Source organism: Hyperolius riggenbachi, chromosome 2, assembly GCF_040937935.1.
Source record: "Hyperolius riggenbachi isolate aHypRig1 chromosome 2, aHypRig1.pri, whole genome shotgun sequence".
NCBI classification, from domain to species: domain Eukaryota; kingdom Metazoa; phylum Chordata; class Amphibia; order Anura; family Hyperoliidae; genus Hyperolius; species Hyperolius riggenbachi.
The window spans coordinates 345,426,113-345,453,932 of record NC_090647.1 but is presented as its reverse complement, the minus strand read 5'-3'; the positions used below and the strand labels follow the sequence as shown (position 1 = coordinate 345,453,932).

The following is a 27,820-nucleotide window of genomic DNA, read 5'->3' as shown; positions in this document are numbered from 1 at the left end:
CACACCCCCTTAGAACATGAGATGAGTCCTCCCCTTCTCCTGGGGACCAAAAATCATATCTAACCATATATGGGCTCTATCTCACAGAACCGTACAGGTCAGGGCAGATTTAATAACATTTTCCGGTCAATCTGCATTTATCCAGCACAATGATACCAAACACGAGGGATAGGACCCCGGTGGTATCACCAGGTCACTTTTGACCTGCCTAACTGACAGCCCATAACTCCGAATGTTCTGAGACCTTATCAGTACCAGCGCCAGGCAAGGTCCAACACACTCTGTGAGTTTGGAGGGCCTGGCAGCCTTCCAACACAGGAAATATGACAAATATAGCAGTTTATAGATTATTATAGACATCTAGGAGTTACAGCAGGTCAGTTCTAGGTGAAGGGCTCAATGTGGTGTCTTTGAAGCTAAGAAAGCAGAGCTACATGTCGGCTCCCCTGCTGAGATCAGGGTCGAGGAGTCTCACTCTCTCTCCGTTAAATTGTTTCTGTCAGGCTACTTATCTGACTTCATCTGATGGATGGGCCCTTAGCACAGCTGGGTGCCTGGGACACTTTCCTGCTGAAGGCTTCCTGCCATTTGGTAAAAGGAAAGCAAACTGTCTTTTAAAAGAAGGAATGTCATTCTGATCGCTGCAATGACTGCGCAAATCTAACCAGGAAGCAATCAGAAAATCGACTGCGCGAATCTGCCTGACTCACCTGCGCTCCTCACGGCTATTCCGTGACAAGTAGAAATTTGGGGTCCCTTATTATTATCTATATACAAAGAAGACCTGTGACAAGATAGTTTTTTTTATCCCACACATTTATATGGAGATAGGTGGAATCTTTCCTTCAGCATATTTCCTTCAGTTGTGTGGTCATCTTCGGACTTTCATGTGACTTGTGTTTCATGTAGACAAATGGGAAAACAAAAGTTTTGATACAGGTGTGGATCTGCTTAGTTGTCTCAATCTTTAGAACAATTTCCCCGTTTCTACTTTATCTTTTCCCATTTTATTTTCTTTATAGATCTGACAGGCCCAGTTCCAGTGCACCAGAATTCCAAGATAGGTGGATTCCCCCAGAAAGAACGCCACCAAATGGACAAACTCCGGTATACATACATTTTGATGCTAGATGTCAGATCTATCTTCATCATCTAATGTACAGTTCTGGGTAATATATCGGTGTGTAAAGTCTCGTTCACACGAATGAGAAATGTCGTCTCTCGGGTGACATTGTATTGCTGAGTCTGACACTGTACAGCTTGCAGGCTAGTGATGTGTTCTGTTGCTATGCGGGAGGGCAGAGGACCAACGGAGTGGTGTGGTTGTGATGTCATGAGGTGGGCAGAGTGAGTGGTAAACAAATCTATCTGCTGGCAGTTGACAGATCAACCAAATTGATCAGCATTGCTGATCGCTGACCGAGGCATGCTAGATTCTTGGCAAGGAGGTCGTTATTTGCAGCTTTGGAGAAGTTTTATCCAGCATGTGTACAAAGCTTTGCCCTACAGTTCTCTTTAATGTTTGTATTTTTACTACAATAAATTATGATTACATTTTGAAGCGGTGCGGAGTTCTACAATATTTTTACAAAGCTTTACAAAAATGTTAAAGGGAACCTGAAGTGAGAGGAATATGGAGGCTGCCATCTTCATTCCCTTTTTAAACAATACCAGATACCTGGCTGTTATACTGTGCTTTTGGCAGTGGCGTAGCTAGAAACCTCTGGGCCCCGATGCAGAATCTGGATGTGGGCCCCCCCCCCCTCCCGGCAACAACAGCCCCCCCCCTCTCGCAACACCCAAAGCACACACATATCCAAATCCCCATAGCTGTGCATGGCATGGCTATATCAATTCAGCTTTGTAGCAGCATGGGTGCCACGTTCAATTTGCAAACATACGCAGCACCCAGAGGAAATAGGGCAATTAGTAGCAAGATGCCCGTCTGAAGGAAAATAATCGTTATGTGCGCAGCATTCACCCGATAATAATTATTATGTGCGCAGCATTCACCAGAAAATCGTTATGTGCGCAGCATTCACCAGAAAATAATAGTTATGTGCGCAGCGTTCACCAGATAATAATTGTTATGTGCGCAGCATTCACCAGAAAATTGTTATGTGCGCAGCATTCACCAGAAAATAATCGTTATGTGCGCAGCATTCACCAGAAAATAATCGCAATGTGGGAGCATTCACCAGAAAATAATCACAATGTGAGAGCATTCACCAGAAAATAATTGCAATATGGGGAGCAGTCACCAGAAAATAATCGTTATGTGCGCAGCATTCACCAGAAAATAAACGCAATGTGGGAGAATTCACCAGAAAATAAACGCAATGTGGGGGCATTCACCAGAAAATAAATGCAATGTGGGGGCATTCCACAGAAAATAAACGCAATGTGGGGGCATTCACCAGAAAATAATCGTTAAGTGGGGGCAGTCACCAGAAAATAATCGTTATGTGGGGACAGTCACCAGAAAATAATCGTTATGTGGGGACAGTCACCAGAAAATAATCGTTATGTGGGGGCAGTCACCAGAAAATAATCGTTATGTGGGGGCAGTCACCAGAAAATAATCGTTATGTGGGGACAGTCACCAGAAAATAATCGTTATGTGGGGACAGTCACCAGAAAATAATTGTTATGTGGGGAGCAGTCACCAGATAATAATCGCTATGTGGGGAGCAGTCACCAGATAATAATCGCTATGTGGTGGCATTCACCAGAAAATAATTGTTATGTGGGGGCAGTCACCAGAAAATAATTGTTATGTGGGGGCAGTCACCAGAAAAGAATCGTTATGTGGGGGCAGTCACCAGAAAAGAATCGTTATGTGGGGGCAGTCACCAGAAAAGAATAGTTATGTGGGGGCAGTCACCAGAAAAGAATCGTTATGTGGGGGCAGTCACCAGAAAAGAATCGTTATGTGGGAGCAGTCACTAGAAAAGAATCGTTATGTGGGGGCACTCACCAGAAAAGAATCGTTATGTGGGGACAGTCACCAGAAAATAATCGTTATGTGGGGCAGTCACCAGAAAATAATCGTTATGTGGGGGCAGTCACCAGAAAATAATCGCTATGTGGGGGCAGTCACCAGAAAATAATCATTATGTGGGGGCAGTCACCAGAAAATAATCGTTATGTGGGGCAGTCACCAGAAAATAATCGTTATGTGGGGGCAGTCACCAGAAAATAATCGCTATGTGGGGGCAGTCACCAGAAAATAATCATTATGTGGGGGCAGTCACCAGAAAATAATCGTTATGTGGGGGAAGTCACCAGAAAATAATCGTTATGTGGGGGCAGTCACCAGAAAATAATCGTTATGTGGGGACAGTCACCAGAAAATAATCGCTATGTGGGGGCAGTCACCAGAAAATAATCGTTATGTGGGGACAGTCACCAGAAAATAATCGTTATGTGGGGACAGTCAGTCACCAGAAAATAAACCTGTACAAATAAAAAAAATTCACTCACCTGGCCAGCCTCTGACGTGAGCTCCCCAACGTGCAACCAGCCTCCCTCCTGCAGCTCCTCCAGCGACGATCCTGCAGCGGAGCAGCCAGTTTCTCCCTCGCTGACAGGCAGAGTGCAGGGCTACGGCAAGATGGCGCCCGAAGCCCTGTACTGGAGACACAAATAGTCTCTAGTGCAGGGCTTTGGCAGCCATCTTGCCGTAGCCCTGCACTCTGCCTCCGGAAGAAACTGGCTGCTCCGCTGCAGAATCCTGCTCTGCCTCCGGGAGCCAGTTTCAACACCTGGGGGGTCCAGGCCCCCGGGCCCCTCCCCCGCCTCTTTAGGAGGCGGGCCTGGTCGCCACGGCGACCCCTGCGACCTCGGGCCCTACGCCCATGGCTTTTAGCCTTATTTGTTCTTGAGCCACACATCTGCAAAAAGCATGCAACCAGTGGAGCTGCTTATTTTGAGCCAGTAACTTAACCACTTGAGGACCACAGTCTTTTCGCCCCTTAAGGACCAGAGCCTTTTTCTCCATTCAGACCACTGCAGCTTTCACGGTTTAATGCTCGGTCATACAACCTTCCACCTAAATGAATTTTACCTCCTTTTCTTGTCACTAATACAGCTTTCTTTTGATGCTATTTGATTGCTGCTGCGAGTTTTACTTTTTATTATATTCATCAAAAAAGACATGAATTTTGTCAAAAAAATGACTTTTTTAACTTTCTGTGCTGACATTTTTCAAATAAAGTAAAATTTCCTATACACTTGAGCGCGAAAGTTATTCTGCTACATGTCTTTGATAAAAAAAAAAACCATTCAGTGTATATTTATTGGATTGGGTAAAAGTTATAGCGTTTACAAACTATGGTGCCAAAAGTGAATTTTCCCATTTTCAAGCATCTCTGACTTTTCTGCGCACCTGTCAGGTTTCATGAGGGGCTAAAATTCCAGGATAGTACAAATACCCGCCAAATGACCCCATTTTGGAAAGAAGACATCCCAAAGTATTCAGTGAGAGGCATGGTGAGTTCATAGAAGATTTTATTTTTTGTCACAAGTTAGCGGAAAATGACACTTTGTGAAAAAAAAAAAAAAAAGTTTCCATTTCTTCTAACTTGCGACAAAAAAAAAATGAAATCTGCCACGGACTCACTATGCTCCTCTCTGAATACCTTGAAGTGTCTACTTTCCAAAATGGGGTCATTTGTGGGGTGTGTTCACTGTCCTGGCATTTTGGGGGGTGCCTAATTGTAAGCACCCCTGTAAACCTAAAGATGCTCATTGGACTTTGGGCCCCTTAGCGCAGTTAGGCTGCAAAAAAGTGCCACACATGTGGTATTGCCGTACTCAGAAAAAGTAGTATAATGTGTTTTGGGGTGTATTTTTACACATACCCATGCTGGGTGGGAGAAATATCTCCGTAAATGACAATTTTTTTATTTTGTTTACACACAATTGTCTATTTATAGAGATATTCTATGGGCCTGATCTGATGGATAGGAGTGCTAGGGGGGGTGACAGGAGGTGATTGATGGGTGTCTCAGGGGGCGGTTAGAGGGGAAAATAGATGCAATCAATGCACTGGGGAGGTGATCGGAAGGGGGTCTGAGGGGGATCTGAGGGTTTGGCCGAGTGATCAGGAGCCCACACGGGGCAAATTAGGGCCTGATCTGATGGGTAAGTGTGCTAGGGGGTGACAGGAGGTGATTGATGGGTGTCTCAAGGTGTGATTAGAGGGGGGAAATAGATGCAAGCAATGCACTGGCGAGGTGATCAGGGCTGGGGTCTGAGGGCGTTCTGAGGTGTGGGCGGGTGATTGGGTGCCCGCAAGGGGCAGATTTGATGGGTAACAGTGACAGGTGGTGGTAGGGGGTGATTGATGGGTGATTGATGGGTAATTAGTGGGTGTTTAGAGGAGAGAAGAGATGTAAACACTGCACTTGGGAGGTGATCTGATGTCGGATCTGCGGGCGATCTATTGGTGTGGGTGGGTGATCAGATTGCCCGCAAGGGTCAGGTTAGGGGCTGATTGATGGGTGGCAGTAACAGGGGGTGATTGATGGGTGGCAGTGACAGGGGGTGATTGATGGGTGATTGACAGGTGATCAGTGGCTTATTACAGGGAATAACAGATGTAAATATTGCACTGGCGAATTGATAAGGGGGGGTCTGAGGGCAATCTGAGCGTGTGGGTGGGTGATTGGGTGCCCGCAAGGGCCAGATTAGGGTCTAATCTGATGGGTAACAGTGACAGGTGGTGATAGGGGGTGATTGATGGGTAATTAGTGGGTGTTTAAAAGAGAGAAGAGATGTAAACACTGCACTTGGGGGGTGATCTAATGTCGGATCTGCGGGCGATCTATTGGTGTGGGTGGGTGATCAGATTGCCCGCAAGGGTCAGGTTAGGGGCTGATTGATGGGTGGCAGTAACAGGGGGTGATTGATGGGTGGCAGTGACAGGGGGTGATTGATGGGTGATTGACAGGTGATAAGTGGGTTATTACAGGGAATAACAGATGTAAATATTGCACGGGCGAATTGATAAGGTGGGGGGGGTCTGAGGGCAATCTGAGCGTGTGGGCGGGTGATTGGGTGCCCGCAAGGGGCAGATTAGGGTCTAATCTGATGGGTAACAGTGACAGGTGGTGATAGGGGGTGATTGATGGGTAATTAGTGGGTGTTTAGAGGAGAGAATAGATGTAAACAATGGATTTGGGAGGTGATCTGATGTCGGATCTGCGGGCGATCTATTGGAGTGGGTGGGTGATCAGATTGCCCGCAAGGGGCAGGTTAGGGGCTGATTGATGGGTGGCAGTGACAGGGGGTGATTGACGGGTGATTGACGGGTGATTGACAGGTGATTGACAGGTGATTGACAGGTGATCAGGGGGGATAGATGCATACAGTACACGGGGGGGGGGGTCTGGGGGGGGTCTGGGGAGAATCTGAGGGGTGGGGGGGTGATCAGGAGGGAGTAGGGGGCAGATTAGGGACTAAAAAAAAAAATAGCGTTGACAGATAGTGACAGGGAGTGATTGATGGGTGATTAGGGGGGTGACTGGGTGCAAACAGTGGTCTGGGGGGTGGGCAGGGGGGGGTCTGAGGGGTGCTGTGGGCGATCAGAGGGCAGGGGGGGGGAAATCAGTGTGCTTGGGTGCAGACTAGGGTGGCTGCAGCCTGCCCTGGTGGTCCCTCGGACACTGGGACCACCAGGGCAGGAGGCAGCCAGTATAATAGGCTTTGTATACATTACAAAGCCTATTATACACAGTACACGCGTCGATCCGGGTGCTAGTAACCCGCCGGCGCTTCCGAACGGCCGGCGGGTTACAGCGAACGGGGGGCGGAGCCAGTCCCCGGCGGCTGATCGCGTCACGAATGACGCGATCGCCGCATAGCCACTCCCGCAGCCGCCCCCGCCGATGGGCGTATTGCGGTCGTTTGGGCCCGGACTTTGCCGCCGCCCATCGGCTGGGGGCGGTCGTGAAGTGGTTAAAGTATTAGAAGCAGAGCATCAGCAGAGAAGTCAGGCAATTGGCATCATTTTTAGAGAATAAAAAATGGCAGCCTCCATATTCCTCTCACTTCAAGTTCCCTTTAAGGCCTCTTTTCCACGGACTGTTGATAGGCAGTGAAATGTCTCTCAAACTCTCACAACTGTTTGCAGCTGCCTGGTAACTGCTTGTTTCTGCCTGGTAACTACTTGCTGAGCACACAGCTCAAAACAGTGGAAAATAGGCCTAACAGAGGTAATGTATTCCTTGATTCCATAATGATTCTCTGCAGTACAAAAAAGATCTTCATGCAAATATTTCAGTAAATCACAAGTGAGATTGTTCATTTGATCATTAATATTAAAGGTTAAATCAGCAACTATTATTTTTTTGTTTATATATTATGGTCGCCTGATTAAAATGTAATGGTTACTCAGGTCATACCTTTTCCTAATTTGAACAGTTTTAACTAAACTAACGCCATCAGGGTTCCACCCCTGCACTGATCACTGTAACAATACAGGCAGGTAATTTATTTTCATGTAAAATGCAAAAAAAAAACCATGGAATTTAACCCTGTAACTGCTAAGCAAAGCACAGATTTTCACTGAAACAGTCTGGCAAGGTAACAGGTACTAGGCATAACATTAGGCTTGGTTCATACGGAATCTGATGCCTTGTGCATGCAACACATTGTAAGGGATTTCAGAATTGGGGTCTCGAGGCAATGTATGCATCATAGCTAGTTACCTGTCATTGGTAATGAGGGCATAACATGTGCAGTGTTTGGTAGCACTCAGTTCAGCTCACTTTATTACAACTGAACCCAATGCAACACGGACTCAACACATCCATGTGAATGGGTCCATTGTGGGACCATTGCAGTGCATTGCTGTGCAATTATAACTTACATTATAACGCATCGCAACGCGCTAAATGTTAATGCACCCTAACAGTCAACACTTGCAGTTTCTCACAAAATACTTGACAGCTAGTAGAGATGGTCAATGAAATGCTAATAATTTGACTTCACATGCATATTTACTGCAAATTGTATGTAGCTTGCAATTTTTCCAGTGAAAATTAGCATGACATTCATTTGATTGGCCCAATACCAAGCTGCATACAATTTACATTCATTTTGCATGCAAACCAAAATTTTCAGCATCTCATTTATTATATCTATTAGCTAGTATAATTTAAGATTGCCTTAAACCTCATATGCATATACTAGGACTGCTGCCCGACAGTGATCAGGACTTGATCCCTCGGGCGACAGTGCAGGGCCGAGGTTGTAAAGATGCGTCTCTAGCCTCCAGGCTTGCAATGCGTTCTGTTGCTATGTGGGTGGGGAGTGTTACAGAGCAGGCGGGGTGAGTGGGAAGAACAATGCTCTCATCCAACATTCGGCCTGCCAGGTGGATTGTTCACTGACGCGCTGAGGGGAATCACTAACTGTACACAAGCTAGATTCTGGCCACAGGCGGGTGTAATCAGCTGCCTTGGACAACTTTCATTTAGCATGTGAAAAAGACTTGCACTTGTATATAAGAGACCCATTTCCTTTCAGCATTCAGACCCTTTTCCTCTCACACAATATGATCCTTGAGGCTGGGAGCACAATTTGCAGACTTACATTCATTTTTCAAGAGTACAGCCCTGGAAACGCATGCAATTCTGCAGTCTGCTAAGAGCCTAAAGTAAAATGATATACATACTATGTAAATTATACATAGAAATATTGAAAAGATATTGTAATATTTACTTTTCATCAACCCACAGGTTCAACAAAGTGTTCAGACACCACCCCTTCAAAGGTGAGAAGCTGTAAATATTTACATAATTAAAAAATAAAGAAATAAATTCCTAAAAATGAAATAATAAGCGCAAAAGGAGCATTTGACCATGGTAAGTAAGCATAAACAGTTATGTTTAAGAAAAACCACTGTGTAAAAATGAAGCCAGTGCACCTAAAATGCTAATTATCCATATGTAAAAGCTATTGCTTATCATTAGTGTGCAGCAAATACTGCTTAGCTAGTTTCCCCAGAATTACACCCCCAGGTGGAATGCAGAGATATATCAGAGAGGGAACCCTGGAGTTTCACCTTTTTATTTGTGTTAAACATGAACTGGTAGAGGACCATTAGCTTCCCTATTAATTCATTTTATGCTGTTTGTTGCAATTTATGCTAAACTCCACCTCAGCATTCTGGCTTCCCCTGCCCTCTTGGTGGCAAGTATTCCAGTAAGCAGAAAACGATTTCATAACAGGGAGGTGAATGTGTGGAGATCCCAGGATTCATGCCATTCATAATGACACATGGCATTTTCTACTTTACAATTGGGAAAGCCTAGATTTATTTCATAAAACAATTTCAGGGCAGCAATCATTCGCACTGCATAATTACTAACTCTACAGCAGTCCCAGCATTCTCAGCACACCCCAGCCAATGCTGCAGTGTTCCTTTTCCCATATCATGTATAGACTATTTTTTAAACGTCCACTTCAGGTCTACTCGATCAATTATAGTATTATGATTAGAGAGGCTTGAACATCTCTCCAGATCCCATGTGTTTCAGGCAATGACTAAAAATTCCTGTAAATGTTTCCAGTCGTGAAAACCATGTTATATATGTAGATTTAATATGAATGTAGCCAAGTAAGTAGCAGACTAAATGAATAGAGGGTTACTGAAGAAATGTACAATAATTAAAACAGAAGACAGTGGCGTATCTAGGGAATTTGACACCCTGTGCTGATTATTTACAGACACCCTCCTTCACTCCCCTTCAAACCCCCCCCCCCCCCCCCAAAAAAAACGAAACATTTTTTTTCGACGGGAGGGTTGACGGGTTGGGATGGCGAGTGTGTTGCTGCAAATTTCAGAAGATTTTGGAAGAAAAGGAGTCATCAGGATGTGGATGTAGCTAACCGTTATGAAACTCTGTACTTTATACAGTGCTGCAGAAGATGTCAGTGCTTCTATAAATACAGAATAATAATATGGTAGGATATTAGACTATGACGATGGTATGATTAAATTGTGAGGTCCTCTGAGGACAGTCAGAAAATGGGGACATACGAAAGACGGGGTGCATAGGAGGAAGGGGGGATAAAGAGGTAGAGACACAAGACAGAAAGCCTGGTGGGAGAGGAGAAATGTCAGGAAGACCTCTCACAAGGACTGCAGACAACACCAGTGCTGTTTGGCAGGGACATGCTGTTAAAAGAAGCCACTAAAATCTGAAAAGAGGAAAGGGTCATGGGGAAGACAACAGGCTGGGAGGGGAGCTGGGAAAAGAGATAAGATTACCTGCAATCAAGCTAATCTAAATTGCCTGGAACTTTCTTCTCTGCTCACTACAGAAGTCAGCTAACAGCACCTTTATCACTTGCTTCTGCAACAGCTGACTGCCCTGCATTATTGATTAATCTGATCAGGATAAATAATCAATAGTCCAGGGCACTCTGGTATTACAGCAGCCAGTGCACATGGCTACTAATGACAGGCAACTTCTGAAGCACTAAACTCATCCTGCCACCTCTCCCTGTGAATGTCCCAGCTGCAGTACAACAATCATTCTCTCTACTCACCCTGCTGCTCTGCACATTCACTCACTGCAGGCTGTGTGTAAAGAGCGAGGAGACACATTGCTCATGGGACATGAAGGGGGAGGGATGCTACATCTAGTTCAGGAAGTAGTACAGTCCCCTGCACTGCCTGCTGCTATTTTCCCGAATGTTGCCCAAACTATGAAAAAAGGTCCCAGGTGGAAGAACACAATGACTGAGCACCACAGCAACACCCCTAGCAATGGCTACACCCGGTGCTGTGAGCACCTGCAGCCATGGCCGGATTTCTGGCAAGGCCTCTTAGGCCATGGCCCAGGGCACAAGATAAACAAGGGGCGACCTGCAGAAAGTGGGCATTATTTGCAAGTGTCCAAACAAATGAAAGGGGTCAGGATAACTTCACTATTAGTACCAGCTGGCATCTGCCTGTGCTGTTCTACATGCAGCTGCAGTCCATTAACCAAACAGTGTGTGCCTAGCAAAAAGCCAGACCTTGTCCAATGACATAGCAGCAGCTGCAGGCAGTTACAGAAGGCCGGGTCTCACGCACTTGGCATGGGGGATTAAAGGACCAGGGGCAGCACCAGCAAATAGTACAGAATACAGAAGGCAGCCTCTCACAGTACCCATTTCTTAATTATTGATTGGCCAGCGCTGTTACCCTGGAGACAGCAGTGGGTACAGGACTTACTTTTATGTGTTGTTGACCCCACCCAATGTCCAATTGTGAGCCACTTTTGACTATGTATGTGTGGTAGATTGCTCCCACCACACCCATCACCTGTAGATCGCTTGATTGACCGGTTCCCCTGTGTGACGTGATTGATTCACTTCACGTTGCCATGGAGACCTCAACACTAGCCGCAATAGTGGACACCAGCGGCCCAAAATTTTTTGGGGGTGTGTGTGTGTGGAGAGAGGTGGTAGGATACGGTTTCAGTTGGGGCGGCTGGTAATAGTCGGCCTTGGGCGGTAAGAAGTACAAATCCGGCCCTGCCTGCAGCCCTATGGTAGGTATGACACTGACAGGAGACAAACGATGAGAGGCCTAATGTGGCCAATACTGGTGTTGAGATGGAGCCATATTACACATATGAAACCTCCAGACTAGTTTTGTAAGTATCTGTATATTAAAAAAGTCCCCTGTTCGGATTAAAGATCTATTTGGTAGGTAACATGTTCCCCCAAATAATATAATTAGACAGCATAAAATTACAATAACATAGTTAGGCGCATGACTTTCAAAGAACATAATTAGGCAGCATAACACCAGAGACTCTTGTACTATGACTGGGCAACATGTCTCCACCCAGCCTCGGGCCCCTGCTTTACATATGCTTCTTCCCTCCCCCAACTTGCTGCCTTTATCACTCGGGTTGCTACTCATTTGGCTCCCAGCCTGGCTGCACATTGTGAATAAGTGCCCTTATACAGCGTTTTTACTCTGTACTAGATTCCCTATGGTCATGATGCTTCATTATGTTATATGTGGTCACTGGGCCTCAGACTTTATTTGTTGCATTTGCAAATTTTATTTTTTACGATTTATCGCCTACCTCATCCATATTCAATTTTATGAACTAGAGATGAATAGGTGCTTCTGTAAATTACTATACCGGCTCAGTTTGCCCTACGTCAGCAGACTTGTAGTTCACAGGAAACTAGATTTCTGACTGTGACTGCATCCCTTAGAGCAGTGATCTGCAAACTTGGTTCTCCAGCTGTTAAGGAACTACAAGTCCCACCAATGCATTGCAGGAGTCTGACAGCCAGTCATGATTCATAAAGGCAAATGCATTGTGGGACTTGTAGTTCCTTAACAGCTGGATAGTCAAGTTTGCATACCACTGCATTAGAGAGTAAGGAGGCCAATTTTGTGATCTTTAACTCTGTGAATTTGTGTACAGCTGTAGGTAAGCACAGCTATAACCCAGACTTCTAACTTACAAAATGCAATGGCAAAAGTAGTAGTTGTAATTGACAGTAAAAAATGCATGTTCTAGAATGTATCTTCAACTTTGGATAGTTATGCTGTAGGAATCTGATGGAGTTCATGATTGTCTTATATACAGACACTTTCAACCAGAGCACATGACGGTTCTCTCTGATTTTGAAGCCAGGAATGAACGTGAGCTTTCAGTGAGGAAAGGAGACAGAGTGACGGTAACATTTTAATGTGTCTTTTGCATGCACCCTTTATACAGTGCATTTTATGGCTCTTCTTATATCATTAATATTAGCTATTACAGCATTTGGATGGACTGTCAGAAGGTTTAATGAGATGAACAAAATGATTAATTTTTGTTTACTTATTTTCTATAACTCCATAACTTCCTAGACCCAAGAGAAACTTTGCAGAGTACAGTAAACAAATCACACCACCCTGTCTCTCAAAGAAGCTCACAATCTAATATGCTTGTATTCAGGATACATAATCATAGTTCAGGGCACTCTGGTATTATAGCAGCCAGTGCACATGGCTACTAATGACAGGCAACTTCTGAAGCACTAAACGCATCCTGCCACCTCTCCCTGTGAATGTCCCAGCTGCAGTACAGCAATCATTCTCTCCACTCACCCTGCTGCACACTCACTCACTGCAGGCTGTGTGTAGAGAGTGAGGAGACACATTGCCCACTGGACAGGAAGGGGGAGGGGTGCTACATCTATTGCAGGAAGCAGTACAGTAGTACACCACGCTGTCTCTCAAAGAAGCTCACAATCTAATATGCTTGCAACGCTCTTGAGGCAGTTGCTGTGGCAGCCAGTTAGTCAGTGATGTTTTGGGTATGTGTGAAGAAGCGAAAGTTCCAATAGGAAATCCATATGGACACAGGAAGAACACACATTCTCCAAGCAAAAGCTGTCCATGGTGGGGTCCAGAACTCTCGAGCTGCAAAGTGACGGTGCTAAGCATTTCCTTCCCATTGTTTAATGTACTGGGAACTCAAATTACCATTCTACAGATGACTTAAGGCCGGATTTGGGAACAATCTGTATTCCATTGAAACTAAACATTAGGGCCTCGTTTCCACTTTCTGTAAATTCTGGACAGATGCCAGAAGCAACGCATGTGAAATTTGCATTAGATGTAAAAGGTAGTTGAAATTATTGGGCTGTTTCCACATGAGGGTAAAAAAAATTGTGCTTGCAGCAGGAATTCGAATAATGTGTGTGTTCCTGCATAGGGAACATTTGGAGTTGCGCACTAAGGCTTTTGTCATGGAGGGAGTGGTGTATAGTATGTGAGGTAACTGTAGCCTGCACACTTTGTAAAGCAGGATGTTTGGCTGCAGATTAGAATGTTGTAGTTCTGACAGCTATTATAATCTTTGTACTAAGAGTGATGATTTCCATCTATGTTTACATTATTTTTTCCTGGTGAAATCATTTCATAAATATGAAGACTTAAATCTAGAAATGATGAACAAAACATTTTCCTAAACTTGCAACAAGAAAACAAGAGAGAACACTGATAGCCCAATATAGTGCAGTATGTACTGGATTGATGTGGGTAATGAGAGACAAGTATGTAAAGTTATACTCACAAACATGGGTTACCACTAAGGCAACCACTGTAGATGCAGGTGGGGAGATTAGACCTGTCCCCACTCAGGATTAAGAATCCACTCTCTGCAGATCTGGAAACAAGGGATTAGCACCCTTCCACCATTGGTAGACTTGTACAATGTGGAAATGAACAGAGGCGCCAAAAGGAAAAAACTCTAAAACTTAAAAAAAAAACAGGGGAGGCAGTGGTGGACTTACCTCCTCCAAGCAGACACAAAAACAGGTTGATATTATATTAACAAGCAAATTTATTTATATATACACTCCAAAGGGTCAAAGCAACGCGTTTCGCAGGTGAGATGCTAGGCTGAGTCATAGACACTTGCTGCTATATGCTGCATCCCCTATTGCCTGATGAAGCAGGGCCACACCTACGACATTTTCATATTTTCCTAAACTGCCTGATTTCCCCTGGGCCAGGAGAGCAAGAAATAGAGCTAACGGAAGCTGGCAGTTATTGGGCAGTTAGCTGGCAAATAGCTAATTAACCTGCAGCTGAAGCCTTGATGCTTTGATTGGCTGAATGTATTTCTCTCCCGGGGTCAGTCCCATGATTATCTTTTCTAACACAAGATGCTTCAGATTTGACCTAATGCATTTTTTTTTAATTATCAGACATTTTTACACACATTTGCCTTTTTTAAAGGTGGCCACTAACTGTCCAATCTCTAGCAAAAAAATCGTTCGGGCAATCAGATAATTGTGATCAGATTGGTTGTAAATAATCTTGATGGGCACAGTTGATTACAAACAATTATAAAAAAGTCGTCCAATTGTTTTTTTTTCAACCCAAAATTTGGATTTTCTTGTCGGTTGTGATAGATAGGAAGCAAAGATTGGTTTGTTGATGGTGTATTGAACAATGTATTCACTTCTGATCAGAGTTATCTGATCGATCAAATGATTTTTCACTAGAAATTGGATTGTTAGTGGCCATCTTAAACCTCATAAAGATGCTATACGGACTTGCCTGAGAAGGCCATTCGGGGTTGTCTTGGTCAAGAATCTTGTGTGTGTACAGATGCCATCCTTGGTAGATTATAGATCTGGCACCCTAGATCTCTAAGCAACAACGACAAATGATCAAACTAGAAGCTGCTACATTGTGTATCCTGCTGTTGCCCCTCTCCATAGAAACAGTACACATCCCTCGGGTATACCTGAGCAACATGTCTCTATAGCGCTAATTAGCTGCAGTGTTCCACTAAGGGCTGAGCTTGATCCTTCCTGGCGGAATTAATTGTGTGTTTGTGTACACACATTAACCCTCTCTACTCCATTCCACAACCCAATCTATGTTACTCATCTAGCTCTTTGTGCTACTCATCAAGCAAATGCTGTTACAAAAATATAGAGTGCTAGTTAAAAGGCCGCGACCTATGTGCGCACGTTCATGACCCGCCAATGCGAGTACAGCCATGATGTGCACGAACGCATGTGCACACACCTTCCTCATCCTGGGCTCATCCTCCACGCTGTGTGAAGTCTGTCCGCATGCTGCATTCCGCAGGCACAACGCGCAGACACAGGAGGACGCAACGACAGGGCTATTATTACATAGGACTGTGCATAGTACATAACCTTTCTTTGGTTGAAAAATATGGAAAAATATGGAAAGAAGAAAAAAAAAATCTGTTACACAACTGTAACCGCCCAAATGTGATTTTAAATTCCTAGGATTTTCTAGTACAGGCACAGCAGGAGAAAAAAGCTGACTAGCTGACTGTAAATCCCCCACAGGGGTCTGGCTGGGAAGATGTAGGCGTCATCAACATAACTTGGCACAGTGCTGCAGCTGAGTAGTAAAATGATTGTAGGAAGCCCATTATAACAGTTTCTGAAAGAAATCATTCCAGAGCATCCTATTCTGGCTTACTAACAACATGCATAGCTAACATATGTAGTGCTCCTGTCTTATCTGTGTCCTGCAAAAGCTATTTTAAGCATGACCTGGATAAGACCCATAGGTTCCCCCTCCCCTGTAAACACCAGGCTGCGACAATTGTTTGGAATACCAAGGCCACAGCTTTTATTAACATTATTTGCTGGTTACATTCCATACTTAAAGTGTTAGTATACAATAATCAATTTCTTACTAAAACAACAACTATTTTCCCATAACCAGCTTTCCTTTTCTTCTTATCTCGTTGAAGAGTCCCCTGACAAGGCCGCCATCACCAAAGTAGCCGCAAGCCATGTTCCATCTCAGCTCTGCGGGTAACTTTATTCCGTCCTTGTTGTACTTATGTCTCCAAGTCGGCCTTGCAAAGGACCCGCCATGCTGTGACGAAAGAGACCTCTCCCCTGCTACATTCTTAAGCCTGCCTGCTTCAGACGGGCGGGAGGGTGGGTGTTGCTCTGCTGGTTGCTTGAGGTGAAAAGGAAGTCCCTTTGTCTGATTTGTAATTATCAAAGGCTAGCAGATTCCTGCCCGCCTTCGTTTGACACCTTGACCTGAACTGACCAATCGGGATGCCTGGGGTCACCTTTCTCCCATCCAGGTCATGTGCTCCTGTGGCCTAGTCCAGCTCTGGAGCTCTCTTGACCTGGATAAGACCCATAGGTTCCCCCTCCCCTGTAAACACCAGGCTGCGACAATTGTTTGGAATACCAAGGCCACAGCTTTTATTAACATTATTTGCTGGTTACATTCCATACTTAAAGTGTTAGTATACAATAATCAATTTCTTACTAAAACAACAACTATTTTCCCATAACCAGCTTTCCTTTTCTTCTTATCTCGTTGAAGAGTCCCCTGACAAGGCCGCCATCACCAAAGTAGCCGCAAGCCATGTTCCATCTCAGCTCTGCGGGTAACTTTATTCCGTCCTTGTTGTACTTATGTCTCCAAGTCGGCCTTGCAAAGGACCCGCCACAGCATTCTGGGAGTTGACCCTCAACCCCGAATGCCCTGCCACACGCTGAGGGCGGCTTACCGGGCCTCCCTCAGCCCAAGTAGGAACACATCGTACCGATGCCACAATTTTTGTAATCCACATATTGCCATAGTAGTGGCAAGCAATGATTTGTATCAGTTCTGCGGGTAACCATCACCGCACATTTTCCAATAGCATGTCGCCGCAAGCCATGATCCATCCTAGCTCTGCGGGTAAACATCTACACACATTCTATATCGCATGCTGCCATAGCAGCCGCGAGCCACGATCCATCCTAGTTCTCGGGCAACCATCACTACCATTTCTTAACAGCAGGTAACTTTTCCAAAACTAAAGTAACCACCTGGATCTTGTCCAGGGCCCATGCCGCTTCCATAGCTGCCTTCAGCCCCTCAGGAAGACGTTGCCCTGAATTTAGGGTCATGAGCTGTACCCATTTCGTTGATATTTTCCTATTCCCACCAATAACTTGTTATGGCTTGTTTACCTGACCTCATGATGTGTTAACCTTGTGTGCTCGCATTTTGGGGGACCCACCCAGGACCATTACTGGCCAACACCACCAGTATTTTATACAGGAACATTTGGGGGGGGGGCGCCCCCCCATGTCATAATAACACGCTCCGTAGCTGGAATGTAATTACTGTATGCACACAATATAATGCTAACTATTTTCCCAAAAGCCTCGATCATTAGAATGGTAAAAGAACACGCTCTGGCCTTGACCTGTCCTAAGCTCTCCCCAAGGATTGTGCCATATGACTTGTATACCATGGGTGTCTGATACCACTTCTGTCTATTAACCAATGCTATGCGCACAGGGTCTGAATTGCTCTTCCATTGTCTTATCCATCAGATTTTGCCACAGGGCCTTATTTTGTAATTTACCGCTCTTTTAAATGTTAACTTTCCGAATTGGTAGCATTTACTATGTACTTTCTTTGGTAGGGTTTATTGTCCATGTGCTCCCTCGCAGTGCGTATGGAAAACATGAGCTAATAATGAGGTCTTCACTTACTATGCTTTATCAATAGTGAATTTCGGGTATTTAACCCCTGTTTTGCAATGTGGTCTTCATGATATCCAATAGAATTTTCTTTTAAAATCGTATTGGTTTTTCAGGTTAGATTTAATGTAGTTTCCAATGTGTACGACCATATAATGCCACCTATGGGATATGTTTAACAGGCTGTAGGGGATTTTGTCGCTCCAATGTGCGCAAGCATATAGTGCAACCCATGGAATATGTTTTACAGACTATGGGGAATGTAGTAGCTCCAATGCGTAGAGGCATATCCTGCAGCCTACGGAATATGCTTAACAGACTATGGGGAGTGTTGTAGCTCCAATGCGTAGAGGCATATCATGCAGCCTACGGAATATGCTTAACAGACTATGGGGAGTGTTGTAGCTCCAATGCGTAGAGGCATATCCTGCAGCCTACGGAATATGCTTAACAGACTATGGGGAGTGTTGTAGCTCCAATGCGTAGAGGCATATCCTGCAGCCTACGGAATATGCTTAACAGACTATGGGGAGTGTTGCAGCTCTAATGCGTAGAGGCATATCCTGCAGCCTACGGAATATGCTTAACAGACTATGGGGAGTGTTGCAGCTCTAATGCGTAGAGGCATTTCATGCAGCCTACGGAATATGTTTAACAGACTCTGGGGAATGTTGCAGCTTCAATGCGCACAAGCATATATATACTGTACATATATATGTATTCTGCCCTGATACGAAGGCATCGCTATGCCTGTAGTAAGACAAATCCATGTTGTGAATTCCCTTTTTCTTACAGTTGTAGTGATTATTGTCTATGTCCTTTCCCTGCTGTGAGTTACAGGTGGGAAAACAAGAGAGAATAATTAGGCCTCAGCCTAACTGCGCTTTATTTGTAATGAGAATCAGGCTTAATAACGCTGCTTGGCAATGTGGTCTCAATACTACCACGGAGAATACATTTTTACAATTCTAGAGTTTGTCAGGTTGGATTTGCTGCAAGCTGTAATATATGGAAGCCCAACATGTATCCAGTGTGATATGTCTAACCGACTCTGAGGTCATAATAACTACTTAGTTTAATATAGAATAACATACGCCTCGCATTGGGCACGCACATAGCGGCCTATACAGATTATAAAGGGTACTTCATGCTAATTGTGCCGGTCCCTACAAGGAGCCATCTCATAGAATGCCTTATGCCTATCCGAATATTACGACTCGATTCCCTCGGAGGGAAACCTGAGTAGTTCACTAATAATCCTGTTCGCTGTAGGTATAACATCAGCGGTCACGCAATATCCTCCTCCTGCAGTGACTGGCCCTATATCTAGCAACTTATTGCACTGTGTACTAGGTTGGCGCTTTATACATACAATACATAATAAGAATAATGAAAATAATATAGTGTCTGCAGCATTATGCTAAGTGCTTAACCACTTCCCGACCGCCCACTACACAGGGGCGGCGGGGAAGTGGAGCCCTGCAGGACGGCCTCACCCACAGAGGCGGCGGTCCATTTAAGGGCATGGGCGGAGCGATCGCGTCATCCGTGACGCGATCCTCCGCCGGCGCCTGTCACCGTTCGCTCGCCGCAACATCCCGCCGGCTATACGGAAGCGCCGGCGGGATGTTAACCCCGCGATCGCCGCATACAAAGTGTATAATACACTTTGTAATGTTTACAAAGTGTATTATACATGCTGCCTCCTGCCCTGGTGGTCCCAGTGTCCGAGGGACCACCAGGGCAGGCTGCAGCCACCCTAGTCTGCACCCAAGCACACTGATTTCTCCCCCCCCTGCCCCAGATCGCCCACAGCACCCATCAGACCCCCCCCTGCCCACCCCCCAGACCCCTGTTTGCACCCAATCACCCCCCTAATCACCCATCAATCACTCCCTGTCACTATCTGTCAACGCTATTTTTTTTTTATCCCCCCCCCCCTGCTCCCTGCCCCCTCCTGATCACCCCCCACCCCTCAGATTCTCCCCAGACCCCCCCCCCCAGACCACCCCCCCCTGTTTACTGTATGCATCTATCCCCCTGATCACCTGTCAATCACCTGTCAATCACCTGTCAATCACCCGTCAATCACCCATCAATCACCCGTCAATCACCCCCTGTCACTGCCACCCATCAATCAGCCCCTAACCTGCCCCTTGCGGGCAATCTGATCACCCCCCCACACCAATAGATCGCCCACAGATCCGACATCAGATCACCTCCCAAATCCATTGTTTACATCTATTCTCTCCTCTAAACACCCACTAATTACCCATCAATCACCCATCAATCACCCCCTATCACCACTTGTCACTTTTACCTATCAGATCAGACCCTAATCTGCCCCTTGCGGGCACCCAATCACCCGCCCACACGCTCAGATTGCCCTCTGACCCCCCCTTATCAATTCACCAGTGCATTAATTACATCTGTTCTTCCCTGTAATAACCCACTGATCACCTGTCAATCACCTGCCAATCACCTATCACCCATCAATCACCCCCTGTCACCCCCTGTCACTGCCACCCATCAATCAGCCCCTAACCTGCCCCTTGCGGGCAATCTGATCACCCACCCACACCATTAGATCGCCCGCAAACCCGCCGTCAGATTACCTCCCAAATGTATCGTTTACATCTGTTATCTTCTCTAAACACCCACTAATTACCCATCAATCACCCCCTATCACCACCTGTCACTGTTACCTATCAGATCAGACCCTAATCTGCCCCTTGCGGGCACCCAATCACCCGCCCACACGCTCAGATTGCCCTCAGACCCCCCCCCCCCTTATCAATTCGCCAGTGCATTAATTACATCTGTCCTTCCCTGTAATAACCCACTGATCACCTGTCAATCACCTGCCAATCACCTATCACCCATCAATCACCCCCTGTCACTGCCACCCAACAATCAGCCCCTAACCTGCCCCTTGCGGGCAATCTGATCACCCACCCACACCAATAGATCGCCCGCAGATCCGACATCAGATCACCACCCAAGCGCAGTGTTTCCATCTATTCTCTCCTCTAAACACCCACTAATTACCCATCAATCACTCCCTATCACCACCTGTCACTGTTACCTATCAGATCAGACCCTAATCTGCCCCTTGCGGGCACCCAATCGCCCGCCTACACGCTCAGATTGCCCTCAGACCCCCCCTTATCAATTCGCCAGTGCAATATTTACATCTGTTCTCCCCTGTAATAACCCACTGATTACCTGTCAATCACCTATCAATCACCCATCAATCACCCCCTGTCACTGCCACCCATCAATCACCCCCTGTCACTGCCACCCATCAATCACCCCCTGTCACTGCCACCCATCAATCAGCCCCTAACCTGCCCCTTGCGGGCAAACTGATCACCCACCCACACCAATAGATCGCCCGCAGATCCGACATCAGATCACCACCCAAGCGCAGTGTTTCCATCTATTCTCTACCCTAAACACCCACTAATTACCCATCAATCACCCCCTGTCACTGCTACCTATCAGATTAGACCCCTATCTGCCCCTAGGGCACTCAATCACCCGCCCACACCCTCAGAATGCCCTCAGACCCCAGCCCTGATCACCTCGCCAGTGCATTGCTTGCATCCATTCCCCCCTCTAATCACACCTTGAGACACCCATCAATCACCTCCTGTCACCCCCTAGCACACCTACCCATCAGATCAGGCCCCAATTTGCCCCGTGTGGGCTCCTGATCACTCGGCCAAACCCTCAGACCCCCTTCCGATCACCTCCCCAGTGCATGGATTGCATCTATTTTCCCCTCTAACCACCCCCTGAGACACCCATCAATCACCTCCTGTCACCCCCCTAGCACTCCTATCCATCAGATCAGGCCTAATACAACCTGTCATCTAAAAGGCCACCCTGCTTATGACCGGTTCCACAAAATTCGCCCCCTCATAGACCACCTGTCATCAAAATTTGCAGATGCTTATACCCCTGAACAGTCATTTTGAGACATTTGGTTTCCAGACTACTCACGGTTTTGGGCCTGTAAAATGCCAGGGCGGTATAGGAACCCCACAAGTGACCCCATTTTAGAAAAAAAAGACACCCCAAGGTATTATGTTAGGTGTATGACGAGTTCATAGAAGATTTAATTTTTTGTCAAAAGTTAGCGGAAATTAATTTTTATTGGTTTTTTTTCACAAAGTGTCATTTTTCACTAACTTGTGACAAAAAATAAAATCTTCTATGAACTCGCCATACACCTAACGGAATACCTTGGGGTGTCTTCTTTCTAAAATGGGGTCACTTGTGGGGTTCCTATACTGCCCTGGCATTTTAGGGGCCCTAAACCGCGAGGAGTAGTCTAGAAAACAAATGCTTCAAAATGACCTGTGAATAGGACGTTGGGCCCCTTAGCGCACCTAGGCTGCAAAAAAGTGTCACACATGTGGTACCGCCGTACTCAGGAAAAGTAGTATAATGTGTTTTGGGGTGTATTTTTACACATACCCATGCTGGGTGGGAGAAATTTCTATGTAAATGGACAATTGTGTGTAAAAAAATCAAACAATTGTCATTTACAGAGATATTTCTCCCACTTAGCATGGGTATGTGTAAAAATACACCCCAAAACGCATTATACTACTTCTCCTGAGTACAGCGGTACCACATGTGTGGCACTTTTTTACACCCTAAGTACGCTAAGGGGCCCAAAGTCCAATGAGTACCTTTAGGATTTCACAGGTCATTTTGCGACATTTGGTTTCAAGACTACTCCTCACGGTTTAGGGCCCCTAAAATGCCAGGGCAGTATAGGAACCCCACAAATGACCCCATTCTAGAAAGAAGACACCCAAAGGTATTCCGTACGGAGTATGGTGAGTTCATAGAAGATTTTATTTTTTGTCACAAGTTAGCGGAAAATGACACTTTGTGAAAAAAAACTATTAAAATCAATTTCCGCTAACTTGTGACAAAAAAATAAAAACTTCTATGAACTCACCATACTCCTAACGGAATACCTTGGGGTGTCTTCTTTCTAAAATGGGGTCATTAGTGGGGTTCCTATACTGCCCTGGCATTTTAGGGGCCCTAAACCGTGAGGAGTAGTCTTGAAACAAAAATGACCTGTGAAATCCTAAAGGTACTCATTGGACTTTGGGCCCCTTAGTGCAGTTAGGGTGCAAAAAAGTGCCACACATGTGGTATCGCCGTACTCGGGAGAAGTAGTACAATGTGTTTTGGGGTGTATTTTTACACATACCCATGCTGGGTGGGAGAAATACCTCTGTAAATGACAATCTTTTGATTTTTTTTACACACAATTGTCCATTTACAGAGGTATTTCTCCCACCCAGCATGGGTATGTGTAAAAATACACCCCAAAACACATTGTACTACTTCTCCCGAGTATGGCGATACCACATGTGTGGCACTTTTTTGCACCCTAACTGCGCTAAAGGGCCCAAAGTCCAATGAGTACCTTTAGGATTTCACAGGTCATTTTGCGACATTTGGTTTCAAGACTACTCCTCACGGTTTAGGGCCCCTAAAATGCCAGGGCAGTATAGGAACCCCACAAATGACCCCATTTTAGAAAGAAGACACCCCAAGGTATTCCGTTAGGAGTATGGTGAGTTCATAGAAGATTTTATTTTTTGTCAAAAGTTAGCGGAAATTGATTTTAATTGTGTTTTTTCACAAAGTGTCATTTTCCGCTAACTTGTGACAAAAAATAAAATCTTCTATGAACTCGCCATACTACTAACGGAATACCTTGGGGTGTCTTCTTTCTAAAATGGGGTCATTTGTGGGGTTCCTATACTGCCCTGGCATTTTAGGGGCCCTAAACCGTGAGGAGTAGTCTTGAAACGAAATTTCTCAAAATGACCTGTGAAATCCTAAAGGTACTCATTGGACTTTGGGCCCTTTAGCGCAGTTAGGGTGCAAAAAAGTGCCACACATGTGGTATCGCCGTACTCAGGAGAAGTAGTATAATGTGTTTTGTGGTGTATTTTTACACATACCCATGCTGAGTGGGAGAAATATCTCTGTAAATGGACAATTGTGTGTAAAAAAAATTAACAAATTGTCATTTACAGAGATATTTCTCCCACCCAGCATGGGTATGTGTAAAAATACACCCCAAAACACATTATACTACTTCTCCTGAGTACGGCAATACCACATGTGTGGCACTTTTTTGCAGCCTAACTGCGCTAAGGGGTCCAAAGTCCAATGAGCACCTTTAGGCTTTACAGGGGTGCTTACAATTTAGCACCCCCCAAAATGTCAGGACAGTAAACACACCCCACAAATGATCCCATTTTGGAAAGTAGACCCTTCAAGGTATTCAGAGAGGGGCATGGTGAGTCCGTGGCAGATTTCATTTTTTTTTGTCGCAAGTTAGAAGAAATGGAAACTTTTTTTTTTTTTTTTTTTCCTCACAAAGTGTCATTTTCCGCTTACTTGTGACAAAAAATAATATCTTCTATGAACTCACTATGCCTCTCAGTGAATACTTTGGGATGTCTTCTTTCCAAAATGGGGTCATTTGGGGGGTATTTATACTATCCTGGAATTCTAGCCCCTCATGAAACATGACAGGGGGTCAGAAAAGTCAGAGATGCTTGAAAATGGGAAAATTCACTTTTGGCACCATAGTTTGTAAACGCTATAACTTTTACCCAAACCAATAAATATACACTGAATGGTTTTTTTTTTATCAAAAACATGTTTGTCCACATTTTTCGCGCTGCATGTATACAGAAATTTTACTTTATTTGAAAACTGTCAGCACAGAAAGTTAAAAAAATCATTTTTTTGCCAAAATTCATGTCTTTTTTGATGAATATAATAAAAAGTAAAAATCGCAGGAGCAATCAAATAGCATCAAAAGAAAGCTTTATTAGTGACAAGAAAAGGAGCCAAAATTCATTTAGGTGGTAGGTTGTATGAGCGAGCAATAAACCGTGAAAGCTGCAGTGGTCTGAATGGAAAAAAAGTGGCCGGTCCTTAAGGGGGGTAAAGCCCTAGGTCCTCAAGTGGTTAAAATTGCCCCTAAAGGATGCCAATTTTAGTGACTTGTTTAAGCATAGTTTTAACTCCTTCCCACATTCTCTAACTGGTCCTGATGCCCCCTAGTGTTTTCTCTTGTACCATGGTGATAGGTCAGACTGTCTGACTATCAGCCTTTTTTCTTCCCTATCTCTGTTATTACAGACCAGGAATGCTAGCAGAAAGGGAGGGGGAGGGGGATGGAGGTGATATCTGGCTTAAGCCAAACCAAATTGCTGACCATATGCCTCCTCCCCCACCCTGTGCTTACAAAAGTTTCTGAAAGCCCCTATGCGTCTTATGTCTTAAAACTTGCTATAATTTCGTTATCATGTTATGTTTGTCACTGTAATGCTTCCAATTCAATCTTATGTATGAGTGCTTATTTGTCAATCAATGCTTTGTATATTCTGTCCCATGTTTGTTTCTTACTTAGGAGGCACAATAGAATGAAGCTCTGTGACCCGTATGCACAAGACAAATAACATGTATAATGTGCTTTTCTCTTGGTGGACTCCAAGCATTTCTAAGCTGCAGCCGTCAAAGGGCGCTCCCTAAAAATTAGCGGTGTTAGGCACTGATGCTGCGCAATATTGCTATTTGTTAAGCCAACATGTTACACCAAACCCCCCCTTCCCTTCTCATGCTGTCCTAAAGTAAATGGTATATAAAGTTTGGTATATTTTATAATTGCCTCAAAGGGAAACTAAACTGAGCATGACATGAAGTCCCCCCCCCCCCCCCCCCAAACACCAGCTACCTGACCCTCCTGCCGATAATGTGTCACTAATACTTTCAGCCACAGTCCTTCCTCACGCATGCAGATCAGGTGCTCCGTCTGAAGCCAGACTGGAATAGCAGCATGTCTGTCTCAGGTGTGCGATGCAGACACTACTGCAGCCCAAAAGATCGGCAGGACTGCCAAGCAACCAGCCCTGCCCGACAGTGGCGTAGCTAGGGAGCTGTGGGCCCCGATGCAAGTTTTACAATGGGGCCCCCCTAGCACTCTGTACATAACAATTGATACAGCGCACCAAAACCTGCCAATGGCAACTGCAGTGTCAGTGGTGCAAGAAGGGGATGGGGAACTGTCTTTTAATGATTACCACTATTCAAAGTATCTATAGAAGTGACTATTATGAGCACAGGACCAATAGAGAGCTAATACTGTAGTTGAGGGAGGGCCCTTCGGGGCCCCTCTGGCCCAAGGGCCCCGATGCGGTCGCAACCTCTGCAACCCCTATTGCTACGCCCCTGCTGCCCAAAAGGAAACATCCAGATTTCGGCCTTTTATCTCTCACTGCCAGGTGTGAATATATATATATATATATATATATATAAATATATATATATATAATTTTTTTTTTTTTTTTATTCATTTATTAATTATTTTTTTTTTCTCTTTGCCCCACCGTGTAATTCCCTTAACATTCAAAACATGGGAAGGACATACCAACACCATGCATCAGAGGCGATTCCCCGGAAATACTGGGTCTGCAGCATCGTGCTAAAATGCATTTGCGTAGAAACAAATTGCAGCAACCCAGATACTATTTACCAACTTGCCTGGCGTATTTTGGGTAACTAAAAATCACTGGCTCCCACCCGATGCAGACGGGCCCGATCACGGGCTTCAATCCTGGACCCTCAGAGTAGCAGTCTGATGTTAAACCGACTGCGCTATCCGATGCTAGCGCTGCTTGGGTTTGAGACTCCTGACCTTTCTGTGAGATTCCCCGCTAATCCCTTCCTCCTGGGCCTTGTTCTGCATCCCTGCTAGCATTTCCCTCTTATTTAGTAGCAGATTCGCCTGCTCTAACCTAAGGAGCCAGCTGGGCATATTTTGGAAAATATACCTGTTATCGTCTTCTGCGGTGATCTCCTCACCTGAGTCTGCCGCCATAGGCGCCTCTGATCCTGTTCCTGGTGACCCTCTACCCCTAGCATTTTGCTCCAGGGGGCGTCCGCTGTGCTGCTTCAGAGTCTGGTGCAGCTGCGGTAGTAAAAAAGTGCCGCCACCCCTTCCACACATCCAAGAGCCTGCGGTCTCCCCTGTGCGGGGTGGCTGCTGTGAGGCCGGGCCTCCCACGGTTCCATTGTCTCCTGCCTTGCGTGTACGATTCCTCTTGACTTCTGCATCTCCGAGCACTGACCCTAGGGGAGCCTGCCACGTCTCCATTCAACCCGCTTTGAGTTCTTTTACATGTGCGTGTGCTCTTGCCAGCACGGCCCCGGTTGGAACCTGCCTTAGCTGTTACTTCGCCTCCGCTGCCCCGGGAACATGTAGTTCCTCCCCTTTGGGTCCCTTGCTTATTCTTCCATCCGGCTTCTCCTTGCCCTGCCTTAGCTGTTAGCCTGTCCCCCCCCCCCACCTCTCTCCCTCGGGTGCTTACCAGTGGGTATGCTGGATGGGTGAACCCCGGCTGCTGGGACCCCTGCATGTGTGGGTGGGGCGCAGGTTGTAGTGGGGGGTGTCGGCCAGGGGGGGGGGGGGTCAATCTGGTGCTGGCTGCTTCTGGGCCTCGGCTAACCTGACCCCCCCACTTTGGAGACTGGATGCGGGAGGGCCCCTGGTGGGGCGGTGGTGGATAGCCCCCAATTTGCATTCTATTATGTGTGCCCCGGGGCCTCAACTCCCCGCTGCTCAGCAACGCCCTGTAGCGGCGGCTGGGTTGCTGCAGCAGCTGGTCGTCGCTGGATTGGTGGCGATCAGCGGACCGGCGGCCATTTTCTTGAGGCCGCTGGGCGCCGCCATCTTGCCGTGGGCATTTTGATGTTC

At 45.7% G+C, this 27,820-nt stretch overlaps 1 protein-coding gene across 2 annotated transcripts in view; it reads left to right on the top strand.

The window, feature by feature from the left end:
- Positions 1-27,820, top strand: part of EPS8L3 (EPS8 signaling adaptor L3) — a 171,966-nt gene that overhangs the window by 97,265 nt on the left and 46,881 nt on the right. For both annotated transcript variants that reach the window (XM_068269530.1, XM_068269529.1), the window contains exons 16-18: positions 1,023-1,107; positions 8,745-8,779; positions 12,612-12,702. In XM_068269530.1, the coding sequence (XP_068125631.1) occupies positions 1,023-1,107; positions 8,745-8,779; positions 12,612-12,702 (211 nt within the window). The remainder of the gene's footprint in view (positions 1-1,022; positions 1,108-8,744; positions 8,780-12,611; positions 12,703-27,820) is intronic.